This window comes from Rhopalosiphum maidis, chromosome 2 (genome assembly GCF_003676215.2).
Source record: "Rhopalosiphum maidis isolate BTI-1 chromosome 2, ASM367621v3, whole genome shotgun sequence".
Taxonomy (NCBI): Eukaryota; Metazoa; Arthropoda; class Insecta; order Hemiptera; family Aphididae; genus Rhopalosiphum; species Rhopalosiphum maidis.
Window position 1 is genome coordinate 1363426 of NC_040878.1, and position 12806 is coordinate 1376231.

A 12806-nucleotide genomic window follows, 5' to 3' on the forward strand; every position below is an offset into this window, starting at 1 on the left:
AGTAAAAACTATAAACACCAATAATTATACAATATAATACATATATATTTCCCTACCTAATGAGTATCTGTGTATCACAATTTATATCATTGTATTCTCATTTTTACTTAAAACATATTTAACAAAATAGCATGTACTTTCTTATTAAATGTTGTTTGTAAGTTAAAAGCTTACTTTACAAAACTAAAAAAAAAAATTAACTAAAAATTATTTTTAATATTACAGAAGTTTATATGAATAAAAATGAACGCAGCGTCTGCCCGAATTTATGTGGTCGAAGTTTCAAACACTCAGTGGATTTGAAGTATCACTGGCGCAATGAATGTGGTATAAGATTCAATTGTCCCCTTTGTGATAAAACATATAATCAAAAGACCCATCTTAAACGACATTCAGCATTAGTTCATGGAGTAATACCAATTTAATTATTTTCACTAATTTGTAATTCTTATATAAATGAATACATTTATATTTACCATTGAATAACGTTTGTTTAGTTAATTAAATTTTAACAAGAGAGAATGTTTTAATTATTGCTATAACTTGGCATTTTGCTGTTGTACCCAGATAATAGCAGAAACTTTTACAGAATTCACTAATAAAAATATTTAACTTTTTAATGCCAATAAAAATCAAATTTTTAAATTTATTAAAATCTTTATGTGTAAAAACACGTATCAATATTTTGATTATAAATTAAACTATTGTAAATTATTTACTTCCATTATCTTGCATCTGGTTGTAGCTAATTCCTAATGCTAGTACCTTGATTTTTGTAATTATAAATCTTACATATTATTTTGTAGTCTTTTTATATTATGATAGCAATCAATAAATAACTAAGATGAAGTTATATAATTGAAATTGTATGAACATTAAACAAAAATTATGTTAATAAAGATTATAATATATTTTAATGTATTAAAATAATTAATTTAATTTAAAAAGGAATTACCTTTTTGGTAAGTTTTTTTAATTAAATTTATCATGTCTTATAATGAATTAAGTGTGATGTATAAGTACAAATAAAAGTTTTAGCATGGTTTAACTTAATTATTTATTATACCTATTGGCTATTCTTATCTAATGCTTTATCCCTGATACAACCTTCACTTACTGAAGGAGCATAACTAAATTAGTGTAATGTATAAATAATTATTGTAAACTTAAAATTATTTTTAAATTAAATCTATTTTCAGATTTCAAAAACAATGTTCATGATGTGACTTTATTGAAATTCAAATGTCCAAACGAAAATTGTGATAAAAGCTATAAGTATAAACCTGACTTGAATCGACACGTAAAATCATATTGTGGCAAAGAACCTAATTATGTTTGCACCTTTTGTTATAAACGGTTTATGAGGAAAGATGTATGGAAAAATCATTTGGCATTTGTTCATAAGAGTTTTGTGATTTAAGTTTTTTTTTTTTTATAAGCAACTGATGAATATTGTCTATGGTCTATACAAATATTGTTTGTATATGATTCAAAGCTCAAAAATATGTTGAATTACATTTAGTTTTATTGTTATTGATTGTTAACTACTATTATTTTTTATTAATTATGTTATACAATTGCCTAATAATTTCGTCCAGAACAAAATTATGTTCTCAAGTTTTCATATAATTATTTTTCTATACTTTTTATATTTCAGTCTTGGCTAAAAGAAAACAACAATTTTTGATTATACTTATAGAAGCAATTAATTTATACCTTAATAATAAATAATTAAATATTTATTTTGTAATTTAAAAAAATTAAGTTTCATAAACTTTGGCCAATTTATTTATTTCAAAATAAATCACTTGTAAATAAATTGGGTATGGGTTCATAAAGTCTATAACAGGTCTATTTCACAACTATTAATTATGTATTCAGATACTTTAAGTTTGCCAGACACTAATATTCTCAATAGTCAACTTCTTCATAACTATGAAACATCTACTATTTAAATATATTTTTATTATCTATTTAATAAACTAAAATAAAATTATTCCAACTTTATTCATAGATGATTATACGTACTTAAATTAATACATGACAAAAAATTAACTTAGATTTTTACAAATTTTTTATGTTTGTATATTAATTAAAATATGCTCTCGATTTATTGTATTACGGTTTTATGTGTTTCCTTATTGTATAATAATAAAACTAACTAATAAATAAATTTCTTTTTATACCAATAACTTTTATTTTATTTTATAAATATTGTCAAAAATAGTCTTACCAAATATTTTGTTAGATTATTTTGTTTTAAAAGTAATCAATTATTATAATTATAATATAGTAAATTATACTGATGTATACTTTTCATTATGGGTTTTGATAGGTGTAAGAACTGTCACAAGTTTATAGTGATGTTTATTTTAATGCAACAATGAAAGTATTATCACATTAAAATTAATTATTGCATCATATATCATCATTTTTCCATCAAGGTAAGTGATACTACTATATATGAAACATCAGGGATGACACAAGGTTAGGTGATAACCCAAGGTACCCTGGGGCATTTCCATTTTCAATAACTTAAATATTTACTTCTAATATTATTCTTCCTTGCAAATAAAAATCTACAATTTGTTTTTCTTTTTAAAGATCAACATGTGGGAAAGGTATTAACATAACTTCCCCACCCATATATATATTTATATTTATAAATGAAAAAATGTAATAAATACAATAGTGTAGCAGAACAGTAATATATATAACAAAGGGGATGGTCCTGAAGTCTAGATCTATATTTGAACATTCATATCGAGTAATCAATTATATTTTGTGCTTATATAAATAACTGTAATAATATAATATTTAAAATTAATGTTTAGGTTCAAAATAAAATGTTATATTGCACAAATCCACCCCTCCTCCTATAAAATAATTACTGATTGCATTTTTGGAGCACCTATTTGGTAGTGCTCAGGGGTCACTTCCTTTGTGAACCAATCCTTTTACAGTGCTTATGTTAAGGGCAAAACAAGCTCATATTTATAAAAATTGTAAATAATAGTTTAATACTATTGACCATTTGACTATACTAAATGTAAACTATCATTATTATACAAATAATTATATTAGGTATTATATTTATTATAGTTATGTTTTGTAGATACTTTATTGTTCATTCACCACTGCATTGCTACCAATAATAATTTGACTAAAAATGGAAACCTTAATGATATTGATTATTGATATCATAATTATATTAATTTGTAAATTCTTATTGTTAACAGATAGACGTTGGGTATGTTTAAATAATTGTGGACGTACATATTTAAACAAAAAGAGTCTTATCCGTCATTTAAGGTACGAATGTGGTGTAAAACGACAATTCCAATGTTCTATGTGCTTCCATCAATTCAAACTTCAGTGTCATTTGAAAAAACATTTACGAAAATGTGTGTCAAAAATTGATGATATTAATCAGTGTGGAAAATTTCGGTGTATGTGAAATGTATATTCATATTATATAAACAATAATCATACATTATGTAGATAAAAACAAATATACAAATCTAATATAACATAATTATAAACATATATTTATTTATATATATATATTTTTTTTTAATTGAGTCATTGTAATATAACTGCAAATTATAAATATAATTATTCATTTAATGTCATTACTTTTTGCAGTTATTTTGATCACCACTAGCTGACTAAGATAAAACAATACAATTATTGTTTTATATAATTATTCTATATACTGCTGTTAAACTATTAGACATTTATGAATAGGTTGAAACAAAATACTACTTTTGCTCAATTTATAAATTTTATATTTTGTATGGACAACAAAATTAAAACTGATGTTTTAGTAAAATCATGTAAATAAATAGCATATTTAACTTTAAAGTATCTATTATGTATCAACTTTAAATGTATTTTAGAAAATTATCAATCAAATTCAATAATAATTGATAAAATATCTAATTAACTTTATTAAGCTACTATATAATGTATTATATTTGGAAAATGGGTATCATATTTATGTATATTAAACAATATTTAATTATAACAGCACAGAATAACTAGAAGGCTCACTTAATATGAGAGCTTGAAAATCAGTAAAATGTTTGGTCTTTTAGAGTAGCTAAAAAAAAATTATGTTTTACTACTTAAAGATTATTAATATTATTATACAATAAAATTATGTATGATATTTATTGTAACAATAAGTTGTATTGTATTATTATCCTTACACAGGCTATGTAAAACATGGTTAATTAATAATATCGAAAAGAAAAGACTAGAAGCTTTTGAGATGTAGTGCTGGAGGCGTATGAAAAGGATAACTCAGATAGAAAGATGAATAAAGATGAAGATACTTAAAATTGTGGGAGAAAAACATACATTTATAGATGTGATTAGAGTAAGATGCTGGAAAATGATGGACATGCACTGAGACATTAAGAAGAGTAGCATAATATAATGTTAGAGCCTAGAAGATATGATTGACGGGGAGAGAACTGCAGGATGTCCTTGAAACTCTTATATAAGACAAATTAAATGTGATGCAAGAGTTAATACTTATAAGTAAAGGCAATCGACCGTTCAGATTGGAGAATAGGAGTAGTAAACCATAGACCTATCAACTAAATTAATAGATCTATGTTGTAAAACAACTTTTGCGTTAAAGAAACCGGTTATACTGATACAAGGTTTATAGACAATATATTATATTATAATATAATATTATCTATAAATCTTGATACTGATAGACCAACAGGTATAACAAATCTATACTCCCCATGTAATGCTAGAAAAGTGAGCTTTCTGGTTACTCTGGAATAATAGTACCTACTTTATGAATAATAGAAATCCCCATTAAATAATATAATATTGGATAAAATTGCAGTATATATGAGATGCATTACATTGCTTGTGTTGATGAATGTATTAAATACTAAATAAAAATAGGTACCTACTACCTATATTTAAATATTTTACTTTATGTAAATATTTGTTTGACTAATTTGATTATAATAATAATAATGTATAAAATATTATACAGTTATTTTGACAAAATATGAATAATTTATATTATATATAGTCATAATTATAAACTATAAATTTTAACAAAATGTATAATGCATAGCTTCTTGCTTGGTTCTTCTTATTTCATGCTCATATTTTCTGTATGCTACACTTATTGCTACAGTTTTGGATTGTATATGCATATAATGACTTGTGCCTAGTGGTACATCATTAGGCCATTACTTATAGTTGTATTCTAAATAATATATGTACATAAAAATTTTAAATGTATACAATAATTAACGAAATAACATATTCATCACTAATTAATAATTTATATGCATATGTTCCTTTCATAGCACTTTAAATTACAAATTAGTGATTTTAAAATTATATTTATTGTACCTATTTCATTTAATTAAATTAATTCTACTCACATAAGTATAATTTATATAATATGAACTTTTTAAAAATAAATTTTGTTTTTCTAGGTATTGCATCACGTCAAAAGACTATTTTAATGAGTACAAATAATTCTGAATCAAAAGTCCGTTTTTTTTGTTTAAATATGTGTGGTCGAAGTTATAAGAATAAGCAGCATATGACCCGCCACATGACCAGTGAATGTGGCGTACAACCAAAGTTCCAATGTCAATACTGCAAGAAATGTTTCACACGAAAACAAACATTAAAGATACATTTAGTATCTGTGCATAACCGTTCACCAGATGAAATCCAAGGAAACCCTCGTCACTGCTTAAATTGGACCACTATTGATTAAATTGTTATTTGTTTTATCTATATATTTTTAATCTTTAATATGATAAAACAAACTAAGATTAACATTTATACATATAATGTTATTTTACAAAATTATAATTATCATTTTTATAGTTGTACACATTTATTTTATTTTTGGGAAAAGGATGACCGTTAATATAAGACCGTCACATACTCACATTGCTGAGACATTGTTTTATTCTTTATTAACATGTCATTATTCACTTAAGTTCATAGTGTACTACCAACAAACCAACAAAAATAAGCTTTTAGAATATATAATACCTCAATAATTATTATTGTACTTAATAATTGTTCATCGTACATAATACATATTATATATTTATATACATGCATAGGCGCAACTAGAGCTCTATTTCTGGGTAGATTAAATTGATATCAGCAACCCGTGGGGGCTACCTACACCACTAATGTTGCTAACATATACAACTGGGTGGGCTTAGCCCACCCAAGCCCCCCTCCCCTATTTGCGCCTATGTATATATGTATACAACATTAATCTTATAAAATATAACTGATTACATAGAAAAATCTCTACATGATCACCGCCTCACTAGCAAGCTTTCATTATGCGAATAGTGGCCAATAGACTCAGTACTACATTTAACTTTTTATTTTATTTTAAATATTAAAACTTGTTTGATGCTTGAACTATTATTTTATTAACAAATGAAAAATATAAGATCGATAGATATACTTCATGTTTTTTAATTTTTTTGTCAGTACCACTACTAATCTACAATATAATCTGCGCAAAATAAAAATAATTAAATAAATGTAGAACAAATTTAAATTTATTTACATCAGTTTTTCTCAACCTATATGTTGTGGCCCAAAATTGGATCTCGAAATATTTTAGATGAGTCGCGACTTGTGGTGTTTGTAAATTAATTAGGCAAATTTATATTAACAAATTATATTGATAAAAATATGGAAAAAAACCTGGACAATTTTTGGGGGTCACATACCCAACAAAATGTGAATTTGTTGGTCACCATTATAAAAAGGTTGGGAAACATTGATCTATTTAATAATAAATGGATAAAAAAATTTGTATTTTTTAGATTGGTAATCCACACTGGTCATGCCCATGTGAATTATCTCGTGTGGTTATAGCAATAATATTTGCATTCATAAGTAAAAATTTATGTGTTAAACTTAGTATAAGTATGTAGTAAAAGATTTGAGAGGAGTCCGTTATATTAGGTATCAACAGTTTAGTAAATATGTGAAAAATAGCGTGGGATTAGCAATTTATGACAGTCAAAATGTCATACAAATGATCTAGTCGTAATTCAAAGATTATGCATGCCATTATATACACCAGCTTGTAGATTTAAAAATATATCTATAGCTAATTATAATTAATAAGATCATTATAAAATATACTTAGGTACTTACCACCAATAAAAACTATTTAATATCGATTTTTTTAAAAACTTAATTTATTTTTCAGGCATAGTTAAGATTTACTGTCCAAAATGTAACAACATATATGAAAATAACAAAAGTTTGTTCACACATTTAATGTATGAATGTGCAAGCGATGAACCAAAATTTCAGTGCAATATTTGTTTAATAAAGTTTTCACAATTGCATTTGTTAAAGTGTCATATGTTATCTCAACATAAAGTTTTATGTACTTAACTTTGAAAAAGTATCAATAAAATTTATATCTTATGTACCTATACCATAATACTGTAATAGGTAACATAATATGAATACTTATTATTAAAATTCTTAAAAGAACGGCTCGTCTATTTTTTTTTTATCTGGTACCTGCAACCTTCATCCACATATTCATGCAAATAGGTCATAACTATATAGAGTTGGTCTAATATTATTATCATAATATAAATTGCTTTCTTATAGAGAAATATTAGAGATATTCAATTGAAAAATTGAAATTTATAATTATTTAATATAATGTTAATTCAATACTAACTATTAATCTTGTAGTTAAAGATTAAAATATATATATACAGTGAAATCTCCCTTAACGGAACCTCTAAATAACGGACATTTTCACTACTTTTCTATTGGTAATTTCGCCAATAGGAAAACCTCTAAATACCGAACACACTAAATAACGGATATTTTTATGAAATTTTAAATTTTAATTTTAATCTTTTTTATTGAAATTTGTGAAATAGAAAATGCATTAACACACGAAATGACTTCGCGTCAAGATACGAAATTATCTAAAGTAACTGATTTTTATATTATCAATTTTTTTTAATCTTTTTATCTCCAAATTTTTAAAAATACATAAAAATAAATTAAATTTATTATATACCTATATGTATAAATAACTTTAAATTAATAAATCATTTTTTTAAATTTTTATTTCTCTAAATAGTGGACAAAATTTCAGCGATCGAGGGTGTCTGGTATTTAGAGGTTTTACTGTAAGTAACTATTAATTTACTTATCTGACAATAATTTTATGTTATAATTATTTTTTGTTACATTTTTAATAACCATTGGCTTATATGTTTAGGCAATTGGCATATGACCAACTTTATATTGTCGTATTTACAAATTTGCTGTGCCAAATTTACAATAGCCACAGCAAGTTATCTTCTTCAGAAATTGTAATTAATACCCGAAATATGTAGCTTAAATAAATTTTATATTTCTATAAGGGTTTTTCTAATGGGCCTCTTCCTCCAATCGTGTTAATTATGTCAATTATATTTTTATTATTTATCATATAGTTACTTATTTTATATATTGTATAGAACTACAGATTGTAAATTTATCTTTAATAATAAAAAAATTTTTTTTTAATAATATTACTTTTATGAATATCAGAATATTTGAAGATAACAACTGTGTATTGTGTAGCATACACTTAAACTTGAATATTAGGTATTTATAAATCTACAATATCTACAAACGGCTATAACAATTATCGAAAAACTTAAATAGGTACTTATTTTATTACTTGTATACCTATCATTAATTTTAAATTAAACATTTTTCTACTAACAGTACTAACTCATAATACCAAACAACCTAACTGTTGTATTTTAACTAATATTAAAATATCTAGGTTATTAAATTATATTTTTTATAAGTATTTTTTATAGGTATCTACCATTATCTACCTATAATGCATTTATCCTGAAAATTACAAAAATTACCTTTACAAAATATATTTAATTTATATCAATGTGTTCACTATTGATAATTGATATAAGTACATAAGTACTTACTTATTAAGTATGATATAGGTTAGGTTAGGTAGGCACCTACATTGTAAGTGAATAATACTTAATGACTTGTTAATTTAGTCAATTTAGGCCAGTTTTCCAATTACGAATGGTTATGTATATATATAAATATATATATAGTATATTCATATTCAACGGCCATAGTTACAAACACAATAAAATAAACATTAGGTATCAAAACATATTTTGAAGTACAATTTATGCGGAATACAGCCACGTGCATCACGATTAAAGATATATCTTTTAAAAGTGATATATCTTATTAGTTATTAAAGTATATCTTTAATCGTGCTACCTACCTATAACTAAAAGAACCTATATATATATATAGAAAGTAGTGCAAAACATGTCTAGGTCAAAAACTAGGTCCTAGATATGAGCAGATAACATTTACCAATTACCTAATACTTAGATTGTCCAATAAACATATAACCAATAGCATTTATTTTTAAATTATTATTAAGTTGTTTTGGGTTTATCTTTTGTTACGATATTTTTATACGATTGTAATCGATAAAATTATTTTTATAGATAAGTACTACAATTTACAATGATTTAAAAAAATCTTGAATTTTAATGGAACAAGATTGACTAACATTGATATAAAAAAAATGTATGAGCTTCTGGAACTCTACTTGCATAAGCCATAACTATAAATAAAAATTATCCAATGATCTCTTGCTTATTTTAAATTAATAATTGTACTATATAACCATTAACCAATAAGGCAATAACTATAACCCATGTGTATAATCAAGCTTCTTTTTAACTTTTATAGTCACTAACTAGTAACTATTATAGTTCATCATACATCATTGAAATAATTAATTTTAATAAATTCACTGTTGATATACTTATAAACATTAATATATACATATAATAATTTTATATCTGTTTTTTAACAAATAATTGCATAATATGTTAATTTAGGTCAGTTTTTCAATCACGAATGGCCATGTCCACACAATTGCGGTCGTAGTTACAAACATAAACATACATTATCCAAACATTTGAAATACGAGTGCGGAGTACAGCCACAATTCATTTGCAAAAATTGCGCTCGTACATTCAAACGCAAACATCATCTAAAGAAACATACGATGAGTTGTGATAACATTCCACCCGAATTTAGTTGTCAATTTTGTAACAGGCTTTTCAGAGAAAAGTGGAATTTGAAATTGCATTTGGGATGCGTACATAAAGCCGTTAATATAATATAATGTAATTAGATATAGGAGTGGTGAATGACGGACCTATTATCACTAGAACCTAATTAGAGTGTAGTTCATATATGCAAGACATAGGTCTTAGTGTAGAGATAACATACTTTGTAAACATTTGTTACATCTTAATAATTAATGATTTATAATATAAAATAAATTAATAAATATTTTAATTGCATAAACCTATCTTGAATATATTGTGTACTAATTTTATACCTACAACAGAACAATTGTACATTATTATATGTACCTATATGGCTATATACTATGCAATTATAGACTTAATATATTAGCTATAGGCATTTATATAATGTTATAAATAATGCATAAATTGCATTGAAATCTAAATGTTTTGTAATAACGTAAAAATAGAAAGAAAGAAATATAAAATTAAAATACTAAATAAGTAAAAGTAGAGTGGAATAATGGATCAAGACCGGCAGGGTTCTTCCATGCACTTAAAAGTGTAGGAGAATAAAACCACCTGCAGACAGATATTAATCTAATTTACAAAATTACCTTCCTCTTGATTTTCTGGGGGCTCTTGTACACTCGAGAATATGCTATTACTACTTAAATATAACATAACTATATTATATGTATACTCTGAATTATTACTATCTAAATTATTTTTGTATTTAATTATTTTTATTTTCTAGTTTATTGTATCTATATAACAGGGATGGCCAACATGAATGGTTTCGCGGGCCACATATCTAAATATAATGATATGAAGAGCCAAAATTAAAATAATAATAAGTAAATTTTAATTTTATAAATAAGACGCGAGCCGCATTTGACGATGACGAGAGCCACATGTGGCTCGCGAGCCGCAAATTGGCCACTCCTGCTATATCACACCTACACCTTATTACTATATTTGTATACTATGTAAAATTGCAATTATGGCGTTTAATAAACAATAATAATAATATCATTAAGTACACCGTTTACAAAATAAAATGTATACATTATAATACTATTAATACTAATATAAAGTATATTATTATTATGCACCTTACCTGACTCGCAGCTGTACGAGTATGTATGTTAATGTTATGCAGTGATGTAGTAAGGACAGTAATAAGGTGACAAAAATAAAAAACTCTCTGAACACGTGAATCCAAATAAATACAACACCATTTTAGCTTATTAAAAAAGAAGTCCAGTTGTCGCTTGCTGGATCCAGTTTAGGGAGATGTTACTAATGTTATTTCACCATCAAAGGCTTCTGCATTTCTAAGCACTTAGGTTTATCCTGGAGGCAGAGACCCTCGTTGGGCCGTCCCTTATCTCTGGATGCACACATACACTAGAAAATCACAAGTCTTGCGTCTCATTGTCACAAACACGTGTGAGTTTCTTAAAAAACAAAACATCTGTATGCACTACTACACTAGTACGCTGTGACTATATTTATGTAACTATGAGACTGTTCATTATTATAGGACACTGACGAAATGGGTACTTACACAAGATGATTTGTCTAATAAATAACCCCGGAAACTTAGTCCCCGAAAAAATAATTATAGTAAATTTGTTTGAAATATCAATAATATATAAATAAATAAAAATATATGAATTTAAAAATATAAAAATATAAATACAATAAGTATGTAATAGTAATACATATAAAATAATATAATAATTTAAAAAAAATATCTAGTCAATATTATCAATCACGGTAAATGTCTGTAATTATTATAAATCTGATCGATATGACAGACAGATCGTGGCACCGTGCTGCGAATCGTTTTTTCGTAGGTATACACAATCATTTATCATTGCATCCAAATTTAACATTATTTGTGGGGACATAAAAATTGTACGTATGTCATAAATTTTATTATAGTATTATACACAATGACATAATACTAATATTTAGATTAATTTGCAAAATCTTATACAAAATCTCATATGGGGTTTTTTTTGCGGTACCACACAAGATACGTTTAGCAGCTGCAGGTCTAGAAATTATTTCAAGATTAAGTTCTCCTGACAAAAGCAATTAGTGAACTTCAATAAATACCACAATCTAACATCGGAGGACATTAAACTTATCTTTAAATCATATTGTCGAGTTGAAAATTGGAAAATACATAAATTATACTGGGATGCAATTTACGTAGTTATTCTATGAAAATACCCAAGCAGCAATTTATGCAGTATCTATATTATAATTAGAAATTTTTTTTATAACTCAATTTACTTACTCCTACAAGTCCTGCTTTTATTAAGTTCATATTTATATAAATATATCAATTAAAATCTTAAATTCTTAAGTAAATCTTACATAATAGTATATAGGATACCTATATGTATATCCTATAGAATCATCTCCGACGGTTTTGCTTTAAACCTGCATAAATATAAATAAAAGGTAAATACTCCATGGTATATTTCTTGATTTAAATTAATCCTGTTATTACCTAACTACCTATATAAAGTTAATTTAACTTCTATAGTAACTCATTACAATAATTTATGGCCAAAAATTCTTTGTTGAGATATTTATAAATATACAATATACAATATTATATACCTATAATCTATTTATTAA

General features: G+C 25.1%; 1 protein-coding gene across 22 annotated transcripts in view; it reads left to right on the top strand.

Moving 5' to 3' along the window:
• LOC113554788 (longitudinals lacking protein-like) overlaps positions 1-12806 on the top strand; it is a 360082-nt gene that overhangs the window by 202361 nt on the left and 144915 nt on the right. The window contains exon 5 of one of the 22 annotated variants that reach the window (XM_026958773.1): positions 5478-5782. The exons of 20 other annotated variants lie outside the window; for them this stretch is intronic. In XM_026958773.1, coding sequence (XP_026814574.1) covers positions 5478-5767 — 290 coding nt within the window. In that variant the 3' untranslated portion in view covers positions 5768-5782. Of the gene's footprint in view, positions 1-1199; positions 1436-5477; positions 5783-12806 lie in introns of those variants that run through there. One more of the 22 variants, XM_026958803.1, reaches the window with a different exon arrangement.